Consider the following 25243-nt stretch of genomic DNA (forward strand, 5'->3'; position numbering starts at 1 on the left):
TTTGAATAATAAACACAAAGTGATAATCACTTGGGGATAAAGAGTTATTATGTGAATTGTGTTTATTTCTAATTCAGGTTACAGGTGACCCCCGCTTAACGCTGATAATTCGTTCCGGAAAAACGAACGCTAAATGAATCTACACTAAGCGAGTGCTGCATTCCCATAAGGTAACATATGTATTTGTGAGTTGCGGTCGGTGCCATAGGATATTTCCTAATCAATAATAAATGGTAGTGAAAAGATGCACAAATGTCAGTCAAAATATTTAATATTCAAATATTTGTACATATAAAATATTCTGCATTACATATGTATGTATGTGGTAATTACTTATGTATAAAAATTAAACTTAAAATTCCAATTAAAATCTTGAATTTAATTGATCTAAATTGATTTTAATTGATTTAATTTAATTGATGAATTTAATCATGAAAAATGTGTCGATTTTGGGTTGTACTTTAGCCCTCTTCCTGGTAAACTAAAAGGGGTTTTAATTTAAAATCCCCCGCAGCGTTACCACCCAACAATAAAGTCAACTGATCCTTCACTGCTTTGAAACCTGGCATGTTTTTTCTTCTTTCAATATGAAACTTCTTTTAGGCATTCGTTTCCAAAAAGTCCTGCTTCATCTTTGTTAAAAACTTGAAGTATTTAAATCTATTCAACCAGTCCTTACTAGTTTTAAATAGTTCCGCATTTTTTTTTTTTTTTTTTTTTTTTAGGTGAGCTTTCTTCAGATCATCATATAGGCTAATCTATTTCTCTCTCTCTCTCTCTTTTTTTTTTTTTTAATATAATATTTCACTTAACTGAATTCTGCATTGGATATTATCTTCAATAAAATTAGTTAAAGTCTCTCCATTTCAATCCTAATAGCCAGCCTAGTCCTAGTTGCTTGCAGTGGAACAGCTGTCTTTCCCGCTGCTAAAATCAATTCTTTATTTTTATAATTGTTCTTGCAGTTAAACCTGCCAGTCCTAAATTATGGCACACATCTGCTTGTCGTTGAACAGAATTGATTCGCTTCAAAACGTCTAATTTAATTTTCAAATTCAATGTTTTTCTTAATTTGTAGTCTTTGTACTGCATCCAGACGTTATTGCTTTTTCATTCTTATCCATCATTATTAACTCTTCGAAAATGTAACTGCATTGGTTGCATTAATTATGATTCAGTGGTCGAGTAAACTGTCCATTATGCACAATGTCTAATACTGTACTGAGTGAAGACTAGACTTCAGATAAATGCATATAACGCAAATATTACAAGCAATATACTTGATAATTTTTTAAAATGTTGATCTTGGTACTACATAACAAGTCACTGTACTGCAATTAAATTAGCGTGCGAGAAAATTTCACTGAGCATGGGAAATGTTTTAATGCTGTTTTGCTATTCATTTTCAAGTTATCGACTCCGTCAGATGAAACATTTTTGTTAAATATGCCAAAAATGCAATCTGTACCCTGGTAAAAGAGCATTATAGTGATTTGTGACAGCGTTATAGTCAGATACGGGTTTATAATATAAGAACAGCATTATATCGAGGGCCTGCTGTATTTATAAAACTCTCCCACATAATCTAATGATTATTAGCATTTTCTAACAGTCTTGCACTAAGTTTTTTTGAAATATTTGTTATTATTTTTGAATAATAAAAACGGAAAGTGATCACTCAGGACAGAAAGTTAGTAATATGCATAATAATCAGATTTAGCACGTTTCAAACAGTATGCCAAATTTTAAATACGTATTTGAAAATGGAAGTGAATAATATCATCTAATATGCTGTCTTTAAATTTTTTAAACTATTTATGTATATAATCAAAAATATGTGCATGCACACATTTTAAATTTTGCACATAAATCGGAAAATGGAAGAGGCTAATAAGCTCAATACCTGTATTTTGTGCCTATAACATTTTTTTTTAAATTTTCAACAGAATTCATATACAGGCACTCCCCGGCTTACGTAATACCCGACTTACGGAAATTTGACTTTATGTAAGTTTTTGCTGGCTGGTGCAAACTTAAAAAATTGTGGAAATGTATTTTGCATCCCGTATGAATAATTACAAAAAAAAAAAAAAAAAAAATCTAGGAAATAAACTCATACACCGACCATTGAACAAAATTTACTGTAACTAAAATTTTACAAATAGTATAAAAACAAATTATTTACAATAAACTAATGATTGTATATTGCGGAATACTAAAAACTGTAATAAAAGATCGTTTACCATAAAATAAGCTAAAATATAAAATTAAAAGTGCTAAAAACCTGGAGCTTTCGAGAGCGTCAGCTCTCTTCTTCAACAGTAATATGACTTTCTGCAACATCTCCTAAAATAGCAGGTTCACGGTACCTCCACACGTGGTATTTCTCCACGTGGTTCAATCGGCACATGGTCAGAACCGGAAGCGGAAATGTCTCGGGTACGTGGCAAATAAAATCGTTCATCCGAACTTAATACAATTGTTTCAAAAATAGGATGAATACGCATGCCTCTATCTCTATTCATGGTATTCTTACTGGATGAACCAATCTGTAAACCCTCGAGCCATTTACGCTCCCAGTATCCGTGTGCACGATCCAAAATAATAGCGTCCTCTGGGGAGATTTGATGCTGCTTCTCCCAAAAATGTTCGGCCACGGCAGACTTACTATAATCAGCAGTTCTTATGGCATTTAAATGTACCCCAGACGATCCCTAAGCCATCGTTTTGTTTCCCCCACATAACACTCCCCACAATCCGGACATTCTATTCTATAAATAACTCCGCTACTGAGATCTTTTGGTATACGGTCTTTGACCTGAGACACAGCTGTGCACAGCCTCCGCCCAGGAAGCTGTACACAGCGTGTCTTATAACCCTGTAAAATTCTTGCCAGATGCTCAGTAAGGCCCGGATAGTAGGGGATGTATGCAGTGGCTACCGGGACGAACGAGTCCCTACGCTCAGACACCTCTCAACTAGAGGGGTGTCTGAGCGTAATATGACTTTCTGCAACATCTCCTTAAATAGCAGGTTCACGGTACCTCCACACGTGGTATTTCTCTACGCTCAGATAGCCCTCTACTAGAGGGGTGTCTGAGCATAGGGACTCGTTCGTCCCGGTAGCCACCGCATACATCCCCTACTGTCCGGGCCTTACTGAGCATCTGGAAAGAATTTTACGGGGTTATAAGACACGCTGTGTACAGCTTCCTGGGCGGAGGCTGTGCACAGCTGTGTCTCAGGTCAAAGACCGTATACCAAAAGATCTCAGTAGCGGAGTTATTTATAGAATAGAATGCCCGGATTGTGGGGAGTGTTATGTGTGGGAAACAAAACGATGGCTTAGGGATCGTCTGGGGGAACATTTAAATGCCATAAGAACCGCTGATTATAGTAAGTCTGCCGTGGCCGAACATTTTTGGGAGAAGCAGCATCAAATCTCCCCAGAGGGCGCTATTATTTTGGATCGTGCACACGGATACTGGGAGCGTAAATGGCTCGAGGGTTTACAGATTGGTTCATCCAGTAAGAATACCATGAATAGAGATAGAGGCATGCGTATTCATCCTATTTTTGAAACAATTGTATTAAGTTCGGATGAACGATTTTATTTGCCACGTACCCGAGACATTTCCGCTTCCGGTTCTGACCATGTGCCGATTGAACCACGTGGAGAAATACCACGTGTGGAGGTACCGTGAACCTGCTATTTTAGGAGATGTTGCAGAAAGTCATATTACTGTTGAAGAAGAGAGCTGACGCTCTCGAAAGCTCCAGGTTTTTAGCACTTTTAATTTTATATTTTAGCTTATTTTATGGTAAACGATCTTTTATTACAGTTTTTAGTATTCCGCAATATACAATCATTAGTTTATTGTAAATAATTTGTTTTTATACTATTTGTAAAATTTTAGTTACAGTAAATTTTGTTCAATGGTCGGTGTATGAGTTTATTTCCTAGATATGAGTTTTCCCGACCTCAGAGGTCTCTTTCAGGATAAAAAAAAAAATTTGTGAAAATATCGTAATGTGAACCCAATAACACGTTTTTTTTTTTGGTAATTATTCATACGGGATGCAAAATACATTCCAAGACCTCGGAAGTTGAAATTTTCACTATATAGTATAACTAAGCTATTTATCTGAAATATTTTTATAGGTCATTTTTATAATGGAAATTGCACTACTCTTCCATCGTTATCATATGTTCTGTTATAAGAATCAATTTTTGAATGCCTTTGTGATACTTTTCTAAAACACATTTCTGGTTGTTTGTTTGTTATTTGGTTTTTAGGAGCATTAGCAACTAAGGCCATATTGCTCTGGGGATATGTAGTGGTCATTCCCTGACCCTTTCCGCATCCTCCGTATTTGGTGGTCATGGGCTCGAACCCCAGTCTAATCAAGAAGTGTGTGCTACTAACTGCTGCTCCTGCCCACCTGGCTACGGAGGTGCCTACATTTCTGGAGGTCACTACCATAAAACAATAAAAACAATTTGCACTTTACGGTTTATTGGGCTTTTCTGTTAGTGCAGTCTATTGTACTTAGGTAGTAAACTTGATCTTATTGCAATTGTGATAATACCGATAACGGGAATTGTTGGTTTTTACGTTACGGTATTATGGTGAAATGAGTTCCCCTTCACTGAAATCTTCACTCGTATAAAAAACATAAATTTTCTGAATCTTCTCTTCATATATTTCCATATTACAATGATGAAGGGAAAGGTACCAACAGAAAGTGCAAGTGCTGGCAGTGCAAGTGCTAGTAAATGAAACAAAAGTTATTAGAAGTAAGAAGCGCGACAAAGTTTGTTATCTATTGCACGGAATTAGGTCTTGCTGCTTCGACAGTGAATACTATTTTAAGGGATAGTGCGTGTATAAAAGAACATGTTAAAGGATCAATGCATTTAAGATCAGTAGTGATCACAAAACAGCATTCAGGTGCTATATCGAAGATGGAAAAGCTATTAATAATATGGATGGAAAATCGGATTCAGAAGCGAGTGCCCAGTCCAGTGGCTATTCAAGCAAAAGCAAGAAGTATTTATGAAGATATTAAGATAAGTACAGCGAACCCCAAGCCAAATTCATGGCAAGCAACGGGTGGTTTAATAGGTTCAAGCATCGTGCTGGTTTCCAAAACATTAAAGTATTCGGTGAAGTCACCAGTTCCGATTCTGCAGCTGCAGAGAAATTTTGTGACTTATTGGAAAACGCCCCTTCTAAATCTCCACAGCCCTCAACTTCCGCAGTGGCCTGCTTATCAGCTGAAGAGTTAATTCTGGAAACGATGCTTGAAAGGTAAAACTTGCTGACATGCCTGTCTCCTTTCTCTTTTTGTAATTTTATAATTTTGAAATTTTTGTAATTTTGTACACTTTTGTAATTTTCCTGCGCATGAGATAAAAAATTGAATAAATAATTCTATTTACATGTTTGTTGAACATTTAAATCAAATTCAGCGCACATAGTTATGAGTGCTGCACAAGCATTTAGGGAAATTCTGAATGAAAAATTCGACTTACGTAGAGTTCCATGGAATGCAACCCTTATGGTGCCTTCTTAGCCAGGTGGGCAGGAGCAGCAGTGCGTAGCACACGCTTCTTGATTAGACTGGGGTTCGAGCCCTTGACCACCAAATACGGAGGATGCATAAAGGTCATCCTCCGTATTTTGTGGTCACGCAATATCCCCGGAGCAATATGGCCTTAGTTGCTAATGCTCCTAAAAACCAAATAACAACAACAGCAACCCTTACGTAAGGTGTGGAGTGGCTGTATTTTTGTTTTATTGAAATTTATTTTCAAGAAAAGGCATAAAAAACAGCATTTTTAAATATTTAAAATTTTATTATTAAAAATTTAATAAAATGCATACAGTAAATATTACAGTCCATTAAGAAAAGATTAAATATTGATATCTCAAGCAAAAAAAAAAAAAAAAAAACCATTAAACCTTTTCCATAAATTAAAAAGAAAGTTTACCTATCAGGTGTAGTGCCAACATTTTTTGTTACAATTAGGGATACTACTACTGCAGGATTAAATTAAGAGTTATGTTGTTTAGTATGTATAATCGTATATATCTGCTAGAATATAAGTATCCATTTTTGGGATATTATTTGCTATTTAGTACTTTTAATCTATGCTGAAAAGGGTAACATTTCTCTCTCTCTCTTAATGTTATCACTTACAGTAAATGTCATAACTTAGTGTGAACTGCTCTCTCCAATTAACTGAGTAAGCTAGTCACAAATCACCACAAGCTTGTGGTGCTGGTGAACAATTTTTACTTTCGAATTTGTGAGTATAACTATAGATGGTTAACTATAGATGCTGCTTGAAAGGAAAGAATTACATGCACCTCAATTCATTCATTCATTCAAAATAAAGCAGTAAAAAAACACACACACACACAAAACAAACAAATTGTCCACTTCGAATGTGGAGGTATGTGATATATATATATATATATATATATTATTTTATCTTTCTATTGTGGTTTAATGTGTTTATTTTCTTAATTACGGGTGTTTTCTACTCATAGGTATTATGGTTAATACATTACTGGTCTTTAAGCTAGCCTAAACTCGGTTATCTTAAATGCCCAGGGCCTATTCATTTATTATTTTTCAACTTGTTACGTATTGCTAAAGAAATTGTCATATTAATTTAGCAATACGTAACAAGTTGAAAAATAATAAATGAATAGGCCCTGGGCATTTAAGATAACCGAGTTTAGGCTAGCTTAAAGACCAGTAATGTATTAACCATAATACCTATGAGTAGAAAACACCCGTAATTAAGAAAATAAACACATTAAACCACAATAGAAAGATAAAATAATAATATGTACTCTGTTCGTACCCGGGCATTGCTAAAACAGCTACTGGGACAACAGAAAAATCTAGAAATAATTTAAGGAAAACCACTATAAAAGTATATTAAAAGTAAAATACAACATAAATTATCATATTACTAAAGAATAATATATATATATATATATATTTGTCTTTTAACTTGGCTTGGCAAAGTAGTATTAATCACCGGTTCACACACTGGCATAAGACCAGGTTATGTAACTGTAATTGGTAACAGCTGTGGTTTTGCACTAGGGTAAGAAGTTACTGAATAAGGAACAGAATATATGGATACTCTCTTTAACAGGTATGCATAAATGCACATAGTATTGCATTAAGCTTCATGACTAGTATAACAGCATAAGCAAAACTTAGTGTTTGTTATTATGTACAAAAAATTGAGAAAGATTTACATAGATATATATTGAAAATTTCTTAATAATTGTTAATTTTCTTAATCTTGGAATGTAAAAGTATATTTTCCCTGAGGCACATTCATTGTCATTCTCTCATATTGAGCACACACATGCAGTAACTTAATGGAAGATATACAGCACCTGCATTGGAAAATCATTCATTTTATATCATTAGCAATCAGTGCTTTTTTAGGTTCAGTGGTGTAAAAAAATTGAACTACATGTGCATCTGTAATGGTCATGGGAGTGGGAAAGTCTTAAGGGGATACATTCCTTGGCGAAACCACAAATGAGGAATCTTTGTTTGGAGAACTGATTACATTGTCATAGTGATATGGCAAATAATGTAGAAGGGAATGGGGTTAGTTATTTTTTACACCCATTTTATTTCAGGTTGGGCTTAATTTAGATTAAACTAATTTTATTTAACCAAAAGATTCAACTGTGTCTTATGTATACCTTTCTACCTTCCCCTCCCCTCCCCTCCCCTCCCCCATTAACTGAATTAAATTAAATTTGCTAAATATGGTTCCCACTACATTTACACAGGTTTTAGTATCACTAAAAGAAACTGTTCTTGATATTGTACCGCACTTTGGTGTTAGCTTACTGAAAAGAAATTGCATAATTACAGATGATTGTCATGAACTTTTAAACATTTATCCCAACTTTGTGAAATTTTTAAAATCCCATTGCACGAATGTGTCCTAACATTGGGTAATACTATTGGCACACTGCTGATGTTACCTCATTTTTAAGGAAATATTTTTCTGCAAGACATTTCTTAAGATGAGGTAACAGAATAAAATTTGGAGGTACTAAGTTAGGACTGTATGGGCAGTTACTTGATGCAATGCTTTATATTGTCATGACACCCTCTTTTCCAAAACAGTCTGCTGTCAGTTGTGCACTGTGTGGTGATGCATTGTTACATACATGAATAATGTTTACGTGGAATTGCAATGTAACAATGTTACTGTTACATGGCAATTCTTTTTAATGATGCATTTGACTTTGGCAAAGCTACTGTTGACTTCTTGCTCTACTATCCCACTCATGTATGAAACATGGCACTTTAGTGTAACACAATTACTGAGCAAACAGCATACATAGAATCATGAGGTCTCCACAAATTAGTCAGTTATATCTTCATGTTTGGCTTTATTAACTCCTTTCAGAAGCTTGAGTTTATAAGCCTGTGTGGGTCATCCAATGAGTAAGTGTTTTTGTGAAATTTTTAAAATTCATAAAAGTGAAAAATTCATACAAATGCTTTTAAATATTAATTTGTTCTTAATTTAACTTGGTTACTCAATATTAGAGTGAAATTATTTAAAAAATCAAATCTGAATTTTAAAAAAAAATTGCAAAATTTTTTAAAAAACTTGGTTATTATATTTTGATTGTAATACTATCTTTTACAAATATTTATGTATCACTTTATCATTTCATCAGGGCGCCTCCGTAACCAGGTGGGAAGGAGCAGCAGTGCGTAGCACACGCTTCTTGATTAGACCGGGGTTCGAACCCGTCACTACCAAATACGGAGGATGCGGAAAGGTCAGGGAATGACCACCACATATCCCAGAGCAATATGGCCTTAGTTGCTAATGCTCCTAAAAAAAAAAACCAAACCAAAATCATTTCATCAACTTCTGGATCTGAATTCCAGAGAATATTGGCATATGTATGCCACAGACAACAGTGGCTGACAGGGACACTTATCCCCTCAGATTTTAAAACCTATTTTTGCTGGAATCTATTATAAACTCTGTCTGCAGTTACTTAGAAACACAGATAAGAGATGGCAGCTTTAACTAGATGAGATTTAGATATACTTTGAAATTTGATCTTGGAAAATGTAATACGTAGGTACTCCTTAGGACTCACATATGAAAAACATATATGAACATACTCCAGAAAGAGTTAAGAAGCCTGAAGGTTTTCATAAATCTCAGGTAAGTGAGCTTGAAGGTGCAGCTGAAACAAGCGTAAATTGATGAATTATTGAAGGAGAATGCTTTTCAGAGTTTTGAAAGAATTGATGAACAGTCTTCACATGCTAAGTTTATATACTGGAACTCCTAAGACAGTCATTAACAGTCAGAAAATATAGGCAAGGGAATATGGAATGAACTTCTCATGGCATCTGAACCAAAAAAATGGTACCCCTGGTAGAGTAGGTTTTGGGCTTTCAGTCCCAGATCTGTGCAAATGATTTTGGATGACCCAAATCATTTAGCTGATTTTATGTGAATTATGATTCGCAATACATTTTCATGCCAGGAAACTCTCCATATATATTACATTCACAGTTTCATATGAATCTTGTGAAACTGTGTTAAGAATTTCTGGCAGAGAAAAGTATAGGCAGATAAGCCCATGCAAGATGTGTCTTATAGTAGATTCAGATACAAAATATTCTGTTTATTTTTAGTTTTATAGCCTAGTATTTTAGATATGTGAAAATAGTCTGTGACCTGAGAAACTATCTTTATGGTTTCTCAGGTCACGAGCCGACCGGGCTAGCCAAGTGGGTAAAGTACCTGCCCGGCAACCCAAAGGTCGCGGGTTCGATTCCCGCCTCGGGCTTGGATCAAAGTACTGCAAAAACCTTGGGAGGTGCAATATGGCCACAGAAGCCGATGCGCCAACAACTACCAAATCAAATCAAATCTCAGGTCACATCAGACCATAGGAATAATAAATGGTAGATTTTTTGTGGAGCACATAGAATTTTGAAGTATGATAGAATTATCTGAAACTCTTTTGTTCATTCTTATTGTTCTTCAGGATAATGTGTTATAAGCACATTTTTGGCCTGGTCAAAAGGAACAGAACTGAATTCAGATTAGATTATCTCTCAAGTCAAATGTTGATGTATTTCGGTTTTAAATTGTGGAAAATGTCTTTGCTATAGCAGGCTTCTGGTGATTTCCTGAAAAAAGCAATAGTAGGACTATATTCTCTAAGTATTCCACCTGAAAACAATAGGTTATTTTACATGATTTTGACATATATTTCAGTTGTCTTTTGCTTAAAATAGCTGTTAGGTCCTTTACGTGTAATGCACACGTCATTCAGTGTATAATAAAGTATAACAATATGTATATATATATAAAGAGGTTTGTTATTTGGTTTTTAGGAGCATTATCTACTAAGGCCATATTGCTCCGGGAATATGCGGTGGTCATTTCCTTGATCTTTCCGCATCCTCCGTATTTGGTGGTGATGGGCTCGAACCACGGTCTAATCAAGAAGCGTGTGCTATGCACTGCTGCTCCTTCCCACCTGGCTACGGAAGCACCTATGTATAAAGAGGGAGAGAAAAGAAAGAAAGAACACATTTACATGGATTGGGGTTACTGTTAATCAGAAAGACTCAATGACCACAGTGAGTATTAGATTAGTGATAAGATCAATGGGAAGAAGAAAGAAATAGAACAGTGAAGAGAACACTACTATTTCACATTTCTTCCCCCCCCCTTGCCATTCCAACAACTTATTTCTCTTGAGCCATTAATTTTACAAATGCATAGTGTAAAATTAATATGCATAGTGTCGAACCACGGTCTAATCAAGAAGCGTGTGCTATGCACTGCTGCTCCTTCCCACCTGGCTACGGAAGCACCTATGTATAAAGAGGGAGAGAAAAGAAAGAAAGAACACATTTACATGGATTGGGGTTACTGTTAATCAGAAAGACTCAATGACCACAGTGAGTATTAGATTAGTGATAAGATCAATGGGAAGAAGAAAGAAATAGAACAGTGAAGAGAACACTACTATTTCACATTTCTCTCCCCCCCCCCCTTGCCATTCCAACAACTTATTTCTCTTGAGCCATTAATTTTACAAATGCATAGTGAGAAACTATTTTCTTCCTATCTTAACTATTTTCGCCTTAGCAAAGTTATTAGCACCCATGCCTGCTACTTTGTTCATTCATCTCTGCTTCTGCTCTCTTCTGAGTTGTGTGTATCACAAATTTAATCTCAAGCTTCCACTACATTTATTTTTTATTTTATTTTTTTGTTCACAAGGGGGGGGTCTCTAGTTTGCTACTATATATATTTTGAAGTGTTTATGTTCACTTTCTTTTGCGTTTATTATAAGTTCTCTTTTACTTCTATGTGTATTTCCTTTTTCTGTAGAACCTATCATAAACCACGTATCTAATACATATTTCCTCCCCCTCCTTTCTTATTTTTGTTTTGACATTAATTTCTGCTATGCTTTAATTTTCTTAATGCCTTAATTCCAAATTATTTACATCTCATAGTTTTAATGTAAACCTTACTGGCATGTATTTTCTGATGAGACAAAGGTTCAGTATTGTCACCTTTACTTGCAATCTTAATGATTAGTTCTTGAAATATGACACCAGGGTTGCACGTTATGTAGCAATATCTTTTTGCTTAGTATTATTATTTTTTTTTCACTTGCCATCTCTAAACTAACTGTGCTTACTCTTTATTACCTTTCTGTTTCTCTTCACTCTTTTGTTTCTCTCTTCTTCCCATTAATCTTATCACTAAACTAATCAATATATAGTAAGCTACGGTAAGTTAATAATTTTGTTTTTACAGAACATTTGGGCCATTCAAATATGAACTGAAATTTTGTGATTGGAATATTTAAAGCAGTGATATGAGATGAGATTTTCTAAAAACAAAATAATAGAATCAAATTCAAGGTTCCACATGAATTTTATTCATTAATCTTGAAAGATTTTAAAGTTGTTCATATCAGTAATATTTAGAAGATATTTGTACAGTCTCTGCAAGTAAATGTAATGCTGCTGCAAGTAGTAATTTTAATTTTATGACTTATGACACTGTATTATATAAACTATAATATTTAAAGTATTCCTTGATTTAAATAGGCCTTGTTAACTATTATAAATTTAGAGCTGCAGAAGTAATTAGTAATAAAGTGAAAGCAAAATATTTACATGGTTTTCATTTTTCAGGGAAGACTATTGTAAAAGAAAACAGGAGGAATTTTTAAAAAAAAAAGAGTAAGTTTGAACTTGGCTTCACCAGTTTTGTAACTTTTTTTTTCTTCACATAGCATATTTTTCTCTTAACCTTTTGAGAAAAAAAATACAAAAATAAATAAAAAAAAGAGAGAGAAAAATCTAGTTCCCTTGTCTTTTAAAACTTTCATTTTTGTGTAACTGATTTTCATGCCAAATTGTCTACAACCTTTATATAATTTATTCAGAGATTCTCAAATGCTTTAAAAGCTACTATTTAATAGCACAATAGCTACTATTTATAGTTCAGTTATTAGCATAAATATTAATGGGCCAATTTTCTTGTCCATACTAAACTTCATCAGTAACTTGTATTCTTTTATTAAATGGTATGTGAAAATTATAAAAGGAAAAGTGATAAGATGCACCATGCTTCACTTCATGTTCAATCTTAAACCATTTCCCATTGCATCAATCAGTCCTCACTGTAGATTTGTTATATTTATATACACTCCCACCAAAAGGTTTGGAATTGCAGTGTATGACAACAGTTTTCATTAATTTTTTTTAAATTAGCTATGACAATGTAAGGTTTAATATATATAAAAAAAACTTGCTACAAAGTATTTTAAGATTGTTTTTTGTTAAGCATTGAAAATATTTACAGCAAACAAATACTGAAATGATTAATATTTACAACTACACTGATTTTTTATTAAAATATCCTCCATGATATTTTATCACTGCCTTAGAAGGGTAGATAAGAAAATATTGATTATTTGCTTCCCTCCTCATGTAAGTAATTATCCAGTTTACCTTTGAATTTATTCAAACTGTCAGCCTCAACTACCTGTGAAGGCAACCTGTTCCAGTAATCAGTGACTGACTGGCTAAAATAAAACTTCCTATGATCTAGTTTAAACCTCTTCTGTAATTTGAATTTATGCCCTTGAGTTCTGGAATTCTCTATAGTAGTGAAAATTCCACCTTCATTTTACTAATCCCTCTTAGAGCCTTATAAACCTCAATCACATCGCCTATGAGGTACCTGGTTGCCAAGCTCTGTAGCCCACATAATCGGAGTCTTTCCTCATATGGTTGGTCTTTTGCTAATCTTGCTATGTGAGTTGCTCATCTTTGGACCCTTTCAAGAAGCTCAATATCTTTTTTCAGATAAGGAGCACGTTTTGAACACAGTATTGCGAATGTGGTCTTACTATTGCTTTATACAGTGGGATATGTCAATATCTCTACAGGATAATGTTCGAGAAATCATTGATAGGACAACATGGGCTTTTCTGGCTGTCTGTTTACACTGCTCAGAAAACTTCATATTTGTCTGTGTTATAATTCCCATATCCCTTTCTTCCTATTACTGTTTTGAATTTAACCTCACCAAGTGTGTAATTTATTTTGGGGTTGCTATTTCCCAAGTGTAAGACCTTGCATTTTGCTGCATTAAAACATAGCTGCCACTTTTCCAATCTTGCAGCCTGTTCAAGTTATCCTGAAGGGGTGCTGATTGGTACTGATCATTAACTATACTACCAATCTTTACTTTGTCTGAAAATTTTAAATAAGGGTTTTTGGACTGCCATACAACCATTAAGCCTGCTTGTTTAAGACAAAATTTTACAGTGGTTGTAGGCAGGGAAGTTTCTCTATGCCTATTGAATTCAGCTCAGATTTGAGGTGCAGTAAGTCATCAATTGCATTTAGAAATAATTGTTATGCACAGTTATCTTTTGATTGTGGTTTGTTCTTTAAACTGCTAGTCTCCTTGAATTGTCAAATGGTAGTTTGTACTCCTTTAAATGAAATATAGTGGAGGTTATGTGTCAACAATTTCTGCAAAAACGTGAAATTCCACGAAAATCTGTAATCTTGTCCAAATAGCCCCAGATGTTTTCTACATATGCCTAAACACTTACGCAACCATTTAACATTTTAAACCTACACCGGTGTTCAAAGAAAGTATATCACCTAGGAATTTCACATTTCTAACCCTTTTTCGCGATGGTATGTTACATCAATGACTAGCATCACAAATAGAAATATAAACAAAAGATATTTATTAATAATTAAGGCAAAGCTAAGTAATATTTGACAGGTGCTGTCAAAATATATCCAAAATGAGCATTTGCAACCTTTATACAACAGTTTTGGTAAAACACTACAATTATGGCTAAAATGTTATCAGAAGCCCTCAATTTGCTTCAGTTTATCATTTTAAATGGAAAACAAAATGAAAAGTTCACAAGGTGCAAACTAATATTTAGTTGAACTGCCTCTGGCCCTGATGACAGCAGCACACCATCGAGGCATTAACAAGATCAATTTCTGAAGATAATCAACTGATAGTTCTTGGTTCCAGACACGAATTATGGATTCCTGAAGTTCACAAGGGTCTTTGGTTTCTTTCAGGCGACTGCAGATTCCACACGATGCCAACAGTTCTCTATAGGATTCAGGCCCAGGCTGTTTCCTGGCCAGCTAAGAGTTGTAATGGACTGTTCTTCCAACCATTTTTTTCACCTGTAACAAATGTAAACACATTACTGTCGAACCCCTAATGCAGAAATGAGCATTTGCAACCTTTATACAACAGTTTTGGTAAAACGCTACAATTATGGCTAAAACGTTATCAGAAGCCCTCAATTTGCTTCAGTTTATCATTTTAAATGGAAAACAAAATGAAAAGTTCACAAGGTGCAAACTAATATTTAGTTTGCACCTTGTGAAGATAATCAACTGATAGTTCTTGGTTCCAGACATGAATTATGGATTCCTGAAGTTCACAAGGGTCTTTGGTTTCTTTCAGGCAACTGCAGATTCCACACGATGCCAACAGTTCTCTATAGGATTCAGGCCCAGGCTGTTTCCTGGCCAGCTAAAAGTTGTAATGGACTGTTCTTCCAACCATTTTTTCACCTGTAACAAATGTAAACACATTACTGTCGAACCTCTAATGCAGAAATGAAGCTAAAATAACTACAGAAGTGCTGACCTACACTTTTCGTCCGATGACGAGGAGCAGAGTTGTCCTGAAAGATGCAGTTACTTGGCAGGTTGAAATGGTCTAATGGTTGGCAGCAATTTGCCTTCCAATGTAGCCAGGTATCCATTGGCATTTACGGAACCTTTTATAAACTGCAGGTGACCTACTCTGCGATACGAAATGCATCCCCATATCATTTGGCTGGTAGGGAATTTTACTGTAGACACCATACAGTCTGGATGGTATTCTTCACCACGTCTACGGCGAATCGTTTGTCTCCCATCAGAGCCATGCGGGTTGAATTTCTTCTCATCCGAGAAAATAACTGACTTCCGCTGCTTGGGGGTCCATTTGACATGCTCCTTACACCAAATTAATCGGGCCTTTTTCATTTTTTGTGTGAGGAGGGCCTTCTTCTTAGGACAACGGGCTACAAGTCCATTTTTGAAGAGGCATCTTCTGACTGTTACTGCACTTGCTACTACTCCTGAACCATTGAAGCAGTGCTTCTTGGCCATTTGTAACCTTGCACAATCTAAGTGATGTCATCAAGGAAAAACATTGTGGAAAACTTTCCAGAGGTGTGCTGTTTCTTCAGAAGAATGCACCAGTGCACAGGTCACATACTGTTGCTGCTGCTTTGAGAGTGTGACTATTTCCTGTGATCTAGTCTCCAGTGACTTTTCCTTGTTTCGACACCCCAAGAAAAATGTTCATAGACATCGCTTTGCTGAGGATAATGAACCGAAATCTGCTGTTTCTGCATTCTTTGATGGACAGAACAAAGAAATTTATTTGTCTGGTATTTCCTTATTGCCAACAAAATGGAACAAGTGTATTGAAGTTCAGGGGAGTTACTTTGAAAAATAAAAGATTATTCATGCCTATCTCATTTCCTTCATAGGTAGGTAGATAATTTATTGAATGCCCTTCATAAGTACTATAGGTTCTAATACCTCTCCTTTTGGGGTCTTCTTAAAAATATATATATATATACAGTCGGTCCTCGTATAACACGTGTTTACATTACATTAATTCGATCATACACGATTTATAAATAGGGTAACGTTATCTTATATAACACGAACCGAATTCGCTTATGCACGATTCGCCTTTGTGTTTACAAGAAATGGCAGTCGAACGCGGAATCACCCCAACAGAACGCAACACGATAGGAATGAAGAAGATTCTGAAAATGTATTTATGTGTTTTATATCAGTGAAGGGGAAACACATTTCACCATAATAACGTAAAAACCAACACAATTCCAGCTATCGGTATAATCGCAAATGCAATTAGATGGAGTTTACTACCAGTTTATGGCGCCTCCGTAGCCAGGTGGGAAGGAGCAGCAGTGCGTAGCACACGCTTCTTGATTAGACCGGGGTTCGAGCCCGTCACCACCAAATATGGAGGGTGCGGAAAGGTCAGGGAATGACCACCGCATATCCCGGAGCAATATGGCCTTAGTTGCTAATGCTCCTAAAAACCAAAAAATAACTAATAATAATAACTACCAGTTTATAACAGATTCCACTAGCAGAAACAAAACTGGAAATTGTTTTTATTGTTTTATGGTAGTAACCCCCAGAAATGTGCTTTAGTAAAATGTGGGGTGTTAATAGTGTATCTCGGCCTTTACGGTGTTGTTTATTCAGTTGCTACCCGCGTGCAGCTTTGTTTATGTGTATCAAGCATGCCTCCTCATTTTGTAATTGTGCTTTATTCCCTAAAAATTAGTGAAATACTTAAAAGGTGTGAAAAGGAAGCGTCCTGGTGAAGACACTGCAGATTCAGAAAAAGAAAAAAAAAAGCAATATCGATAAACAAAGGTGGACTGGGTCAAAAATTCTTACCCGGGAAAATTTATAGTGGCCTCATACTACGGTTTATGTCCAAAATCACACCGGCCTCCGGCCCACCGGGATTTCCCGGATAAGGCTTATGGCCAGTCCGCCTCTGTCGATAGAGAAAAAAATATGAAATTGTGAAACGCTTTGAGCGAAATGAAAGACCGTGTGACATTGCACGTGCTGCAGACGTAAATGAGGCAACGCCGAGAATTACAAAGAATGCGGAGAAAATAAAAACAACTTTCATAGCGGGAACAACTCAAAGTGTAATTAAAATCCATTAGATTAAGACACAAGAATTGGAAGGGATGGAACGGCTGTCATCTGTTTGGATAGAAAATCAAACAAAAAACAAGTTTGCTTACGATAGAAGCAAAAGCATTAGCAATATTTTATTACGTAATAGTCGTAATAAAATACGTAAGCATTTTATTACGACTTACATATTATAATTTATACTTACGTATTATAAAATACGCAAGTATTTTATTACGACTATTTTATTTAAAATAATAATTTTTTACGAATAAAATACGTATTTTATTCGTAAAAAATACTTTTTTAGTATTAAAAAATACTAAAAATACTTTATTATAATATAATAAAAAATATTTATTTTTTATTATTTATTATATTATAATAAAAAAAATATATTTTTTATTACGTATTTTAATCGTTATAAAATACGTAAGTATTTTATAACGATTAAAATTACCCGCTTATTTATTGTGTTTGGTAATGTTTTGGTTCCAAATGTGTGTTCAATCTTGGGTGGTCGGCACCTAACCCCACTTTTCCCATAGGGCCTGTTGTTTATATTGCACGATTTTGCATTGCACGAGAGTTTCTAGGAACACAACTATCGTGCTATACGAGGACAGACTGTATATATATATCGGGGACTGAATTAATATTTGGGAAATGACGAAACTTATTGGTTATTTCGGTGGATCTTTGAAATAGTGTCTTTGACTATATATATATACAGTGGATTCCGGTTATTTGGGCCACCGGTTAATCGGGGCAGCCATTTATTTGGGACAAATCTTAAAAAACAGAACCCAATTGAGAAAATAGCCAGAGTTTACTTCTCTTAATTGGGACAAAATGCCGTTTAATCGGGGCAGGAGACCGCAGCACTGGAGATTACCCCCAGGTGGGAAGGAGCAGCAGTGCGTAACACACGCTTCTTGATTAGACCGGGGTTCGAGCCCGTCACCACCAAATACGGAGGATGCGGAAAGGTCAGGGAATGACCACCGCATATCCCGGAGCAATATGGTCTTAGTTGCTAATGCTCCTAAAAAAAACCAAATAATAACCAAACTGGAGATTACCCTACGATTGTCTCTGACCGTACCACGTAGTTCGGTCAGATTTCTGGAGGTCAGAACAATAAAAACAATTAGCAGTCACCTGTTTATTGGGCTTTTATGTTAGTGGAATCTATCATAAACAGATAGTACACTCGATCTTATTGAATTTGCGATAATACTGACAGCTGGAATTCTGTGGGTTATTATGGTAAAATGTGTTTACACTTCTATGGAATCTTCAATCATATAAAAAAATTAATTTTCAGAATCTTCTCTTCATTCCTATTTTTAAAGCTTCGTAATTTGTTACTCCGTTCTCACTTGCGCGTATCGTGTTACTTGCAATTTGTGTGTGCTGTGTTTTTTGTTATTGATTGCTTATCTTTTTACTGTTTTAAATTTTAACCCCCACCCACAAATGTCAGTGAACAGAACTGTCAACTAGTTTAGTTAGTATGTACTTATTACAGTACATATTAATTATTCCGATTATCACGTATATTCTTCCAAATTTCACGTATCATTTAATTTTTTAATTGTTAATGTAATAAAGGGTAAATTTGTGCTTAATATATCTTTACTTTTATAGCCTGTGGATAATATTCCTCCTATTTTCGCTAATTAGAATCGCTGTTTAATAGAGTTAAAATACAATTTACAAACGTGATCACAATGACCAGCGCTTACTACACATCGTATAGTGGACGGTACTTTACTATGGTCAGTTCGTCGTAATGTGATTTGATTGTACAGTGAACAAATTGTAAAGGGGGGGGCGGTTACATTGTATTTTTAACTATTTACGTGAAACTTCAGATAATTGGGGCAGCTGCTTAATCAGGTCAAAATGCACTAGTCCCAATGTGTCCCAAATAACCAGAATCGACTGTATATATATATATATATATGTGGACAGGTATATATGTCTGTATACACATACACAAGGAAAAAATATTACAAAGAAATAAAAACCAAAAGAAGCACACATCAAAAGTCATTCAAATGGAAACCAATTCATTTTATAAATCTAATCTGATTAATTTAGATATCCACATTAAAGATGGTGATATTTTTGTCTAATGTTATGCGTATATTTAAATTTCTGAAATGCTGTTGATTATTTTCTGGATGCATAATAAAAGTTCCATTTTATTGCTTTTTAATAGTTTTCAATCAAAGGGGTGAAACACATCTGCTATGATTAAACCATCTTTATGATTAAAATTCAATTGTATTGCATTTGTATGGTGCACTTATAATAACCTGTAGACAGTATTGCCATTTACTGATTTTTTAATTTGCTGCAATTGTAAATTTGAATTACAGGGCAAAGAAAGCCCAAAGTGAAAAACAACAGCAAGCAAAAGAAGAAATGGAAACAGAAGGAAAGGGAGAGGTAATAGTGAACTTGTTAAATAACTATTGCATATGAAATAAAAAGTGTCTTGAAATTAAATTTAATTTTTGGTTAACTCCTAATTAGCTAAATATAATTTTATGTTATTTATTATTAGCAGAAAACTGTTACTGGATTTTATGTAAAAATAATCTTCAAATATAAATTAATACTTTAAAATATTTTATTCCCTTTCCTTCCCCCCCCCTCCATGTGTTAATGCATATTTACTAAATAAAGCAGAGTGCATTGAATTACTTTGGATCTGAAAGATTTTATTATTATTATTATTGTTGTTCTTCTATTTATTTTTCCCTAATTGGGATTCCACCTTGTGATGGGTATTCAGGATTGCAATTTTCTGGAGTTTCTTGTAGGTGGGAGACCTATTGCTGCTAGGCTGTTATGTAGGGTTTTTGGTACCATACCAGCGGCTGACATGATGATTGGAATGGTCGTTACTTATTGCATATCTCTTTGATCTCCTGTCTTAGGTTCGTCTACTTCCTGATTTTTCCCCATGGGTTTTCTGCAGGTTGCCAGTGTTGGGTACTGCTATGTCAATCAGATAAGTAGCCTTTTCCTTCTTGTCCACAAGGGTTATGTCCGCTCTGTTGTGCGGGATTGTCTTATCTGTTATTATGGCATGGTCCCAGTACAGCTTGTGGGTTGGTGTCTCTAGTACTGCCTGGGGTTCGTGCTTGTAATATGGTTTACTTTCTTTGATCAGCTGATATTTCCTTGCTAACTTCTGATGTATTATCCGTAGAGATGACCTACCTGGTCATCTTGTGTCTTCAGTCTGGATTATCACCCCGCATCCTGCAGTGATGTGTCGAATCATTTCTGAGGCCAGGTGGCATTGTTGACATGTATAATCTGACACTCCGGGCTCTGTGGCAATGTATTTTCTGGTGTTGATTACCTGATCTTGGTTGGTGAGCATGAATCCTTCAGTCTCGGGGAAGAGCATCCCACTCGTGAGCCATGCATTGGAAGCAGTTTTATCTATGTGAACTTGATGGGGGTCATTGTAGTGTCTGCCACGGAGTGTCTTCTTTGCTCATCTTTCTAGCTTTGTTTGTGTCGTCTGAGTGGGAGGAAACTCCTTGCTTAGTTTGAGCGGGGTATACTGCTTGTCTATCTTCCTGCCGACCGGGCTAGCCGGGTGGGTAAAGTGCTTGCCTGGCAACCCAAAGGTCGCGGGTTCGATTCCCGCCTCGGGCTTGGATCAAAGTACTGCAAAAACCTTGGGAGGTGCATTATGGCCACAGAAGCCTATGCGCCAACAACTACAAAAAAAAAAAAAAAAAAAAAGTCTATCTTCCTTATGGCCTGGTAGAATGCTACTTTGTGTTTCTGGAATTAATCCTTCAGGTTAGCTATTGATGTTTTCTGTTGCTCGATGTGGTCTATCAGGACCTTTCCTCCCTCTTTCTGAGCTATTGTCAGTCTCCCTTGGGGGTCGACATACTCCTTTTAAATACACATTTTTGTTATTTTTCCCAATTTCCCATTTCTGGAATGCTGAAGTAATGATTGATATTATTGTGTGTTATGTATGACACTTGCTGTAAAATAGATAAATCAATAAGTTAGCTACATGTATTGATACCTTTTCTGGTATCTTTTTCAACAGCAAATCATTTTGAATGAAACTTTTGTTATTAAAATGGTAATTTAACATGTATAAAAATCAAAAGAAAACTTTGCTTTGTCACATGAACTGAAAAGCAAATCAGAACTAAATACGCTGGTGGTGTGCTGAGCACACATGATTGCTGTTTAGTTGGTTTTATTTTTTTTTCTGTTCTGTGAATAAATATTTCTCTGAATATGTGAGAAATGTGCATTTCAATATCTTTATTTTTAGTTTGAAGTGCCTCCGTAGCCGGTTGATCATGAGTAGGAGTGCAGTAGCATACGCTTTAAGTAGACCAGGATTCAAGCACCTGACTGCTAAATACGGTCAATCTGCCATCCCACACTTGACCAGCATGGCTGATTATGGTCCATTTCCCTCAACATGAATTGTCGAGGAGGCTTCCATTCTGCAGTGGGTGATAATGGCTGCAGTTTAGCTTTTTTTATGGCATTTTGAAGTATGGTATAATATCTGAAATTTTGTTCATCTACATTGTTCCTCACAGCAGTGTAAAATGGGAATGATAAAGTCGTGTGGTTTCAGTTTGTCAAAAAGAATAGAACAGAATTTAGAATATACCCACCAAATAAAATAATCCATTTTGGTTTAAACCAAAATGAGAGAAAGCCCTCCTTACTTTCTTCAGAAAGCAAGGAAGGCTACTGCTACTTCTTTAAGTTGTTTTACCTTAAGTCAGTAGGTGAAGAAACACCTTCTTTTGCACAGGTTGGGATAGTTGCAAATTACAGATTTCTGAATCCTCATATACTTCAATGTGGATTTAGAAATACCCATTGAAATATGCGTAATGCATGAAACACCATATCTTGTTCTCATGTCATGTCGTGTTTTATACATAGCATTTACCTTTTTGGAAAAATGTGCCATTTTCATTTGTTACAGCTGGCAGTAATTAAAGTGATTCCAAGCTATATCCTATTGTGGTGAGCTTTCCTTAAAATAAACACACACACCAGCAAAAAAAGCTGCTTGCTCTTGGTGCCAGCATTATAGATGACTCTGCAGGTTACAAACATTTGGTATCTTCTGAATAACCTCAAAGCATGTAGAATTCCTTCAAAAAAAATAAAATAAAAAAATAACCCTGCCTGGTAGGCAAGGTTATTAAAAGAGGAGATTAAGCACTTGATGGCAATAGGTGGCTGTCTTTGTCATCTGATTAATTTTTGCATCGAAAAGGGGACTGCATGCCTTTCTGTGAAATTGGATGTCTATTGGGTGTACATTTGCTGCTGCTGTCTAGAAAGAACTTCTAAAAGGAAAGAAAGATTTAAATAGTTTCAATTGATGCATGCCACTGAGTAATAATAATTATTACTATGTTAACGATTTCCAAGCTTAATCTATATAAGTGTATTATGTCTGTAGAAGTGAGTGTTTATTCATGGGCCATTTTGCATGTTGTGTGAGCTAGGAAACCCAGAATAATTTGGAGGGGAAGTCTTTGCTCCAGAGTGAGTGAGTTCCTTTTACCCAGTGGCATGCCATTCTCAGGCATTGAAAAATCGGTTGCGTGTTTGTTTTAAATTTTTGCTGAGGTTTGAAAATCCGAATGCAGCTCTCATCCGGTGTACTACTCGTCCATTTACTGAGATTATTACTCCTAGACATGGTAAAGAATGTGTAATTCTTTACCATATCTAGGAGAAAAATTTACCTCAGTGTGATACGTAGAACACTCCCATATGCTTCTCTCCAGAAATTAAAACAAAAAAAACATTAAAACGCAAAATGATTACAGTAAAAAATAATAAATTAAAAACAATTTAAAAGCAATTAAAAATCAATTGAACACAATTAAAAAATTTAAAAAAGTTCAACACAAATTTTGAAAAATGATTTTCATTAAACGTTTTTAATTTCCCTTAAACTTAATTTTTTAATGGTGTTTTAGTTGTGTTCAATTGATTTTTTAATTGTTTTCAGTTTATTATTTTTTACTGTAATCATTTTGCGTTAATGTTATATTCGTTTTAATTTCTGGAGAGTAGCATATGGAAGTATTCTACATATGATATTGAGGTAAATTTCTCTTATTCTTCTACAAATATTGAAATCAACATAGAAAGTATTGAGCATCATAGCTCTGTTTTATAATATCAAATAGTATAAACCACAGGGTTGGCTGCAAACATATCATTAATATAACTTTGGTCCTTGAGGTTGTCACAGACATTCTCTCAGATATGCCAGACAAGCTGTACTTGCTACCTGGGAGTCTAAAACGGTGATGGAACTGATATTCAGGTGACACTCAAGTGGACCCAATTTCGGCGAAGTCCAGACGGTCTGTGACAGCCAAATCCTCTGCTTGCACCTTCACGATGGTGGGACTGTTCGTAATCCTGGGTATAACCTCCATGCACAGGCACACGGTTGGTGACCACCCAGGTGTGAACAGGTAAGCAGGGGTCGAGGTGTGGCGCCTACACCACTACCCCTGTGTTACCAGGCAGTAGTAGGTGGTAGATGACTCTCATCAACCGGTGCAATACCACTACTTTGCTTACTGGAGGCTTCAAGTGGTGCAACCCATGTTTAGTCTCCAGAGCTAAGTTCTGGTCAACCCTTCTCCATCTCTTCCCTCATTCAGTATGATTGAAGATTTTTGAGGTTATGATGAACATCCTGGCGAGATCCAATATTCCTTACATTTCGAGGGTACAGCTCTAAAACGGTGTTCGCAGGCCGGCCGCTAGTTAGTACCGTACCGAACCTATTGGTAACTCTCTAGGAGGCTTGCAGATCAGCTAGTATATAATCTTGCTACCTCTGCTCTGCCAGATAGTGACTGGTGGGAGTCCGAATAGTATGTATGCAGGGGCCATTGTCGAGGCCACGTTATGCCAAGGATCTGGGTATATTCTTATCATATCTACGCCATATCCAAAAATTTAATTACTTCATACAGAATGTCCCACCCACTTTTTCTTATTATTGACTACACCATGAATTGTCAAACTAATAGAGTAAGCTTATCTGCGAAAAGATCTAAACCTCCCAAACACTTCCTAATTCATTTCACAAATATTAATTCTAATTCTAATCAATTCTAATCTCAACGATGTCCATTTCCACTTGCATTCTGCCAAACCCCATGTACTTTTTCTGACAGAATCTCAGTTATCAGTTAATTCAACTACTGCTCATCTCAGTTGCTCAAATTATTCGCTGTATGATTCCTTTCGCCTAAAAGGTGGTACTTGTGCATATGTCAATTCCGATATTCCCTGTCAGAGACTTGGTAATTTGGAATCTCCACTTTTCAATCTTCTCTGGCTTAAAATCTCTCTACCTCATTGTGTCAAATTCATCTGTTGTCTCTACTGTTCTCTCAACTCCACTAATCACTTGGAGCTCTTTGACTTCCTCTCTTTGCAACTCGACTTTCTCCAGTCCAACTTTCCTAACAGTGAGGTAATTTTCCTTGGTGATTTTAATGTTCACAACTCCATCTGGCTTCCGTTTTCTAGTCACACCGAGCCAGCTGGTCCAGGTGCTGAGGCTTTTGCAATTACTAATGACCTTGCACAGTTTGTTCATTTACCTACAAGAATACCGGACAGTCGTAACCATACAGCCAACACACTTGATCTTTTTCTCACAAACAACCCTTCGAAGTACACGGTCGAAGTGAGAGATCCTTTTGGCATCTCATATCACAACTGGTGATTGTCTCTTCTCCAGTGGAGCCTTTATCTCATGGCTATTCCCAACTTCGTATTGTTTCGCATTACAAGATTGCAAAAT

General features: G+C 35.7%; 1 protein-coding gene across 1 annotated transcript in view; it reads left to right on the forward strand.

Annotated features, from left to right (window-relative positions):
- The window catches only part of La (La autoantigen-like), a 170102-nt gene that overhangs the window by 101580 nt on the left and 43279 nt on the right, over positions 1–25243 (forward strand). Inside the window, exons 10-11 of the mRNA XM_090387469.1 lie at positions 12259–12306; positions 19758–19827. Coding sequence (XP_090243595.1) covers positions 12259–12306; positions 19758–19827 — 118 coding nt within the window. The remainder of the gene's footprint in view (positions 1–12258; positions 12307–19757; positions 19828–25243) is intronic.

The sequence above is a fragment of the Mastigoproctus giganteus genome, chromosome 13 (genome assembly GCF_048544385.1).
Source record: "Mastigoproctus giganteus isolate SK-2022 chromosome 13, ASM4854438v1, whole genome shotgun sequence".
Classification (NCBI taxonomy): domain Eukaryota; kingdom Metazoa; phylum Arthropoda; class Arachnida; order Uropygi; family Thelyphonidae; genus Mastigoproctus; species Mastigoproctus giganteus.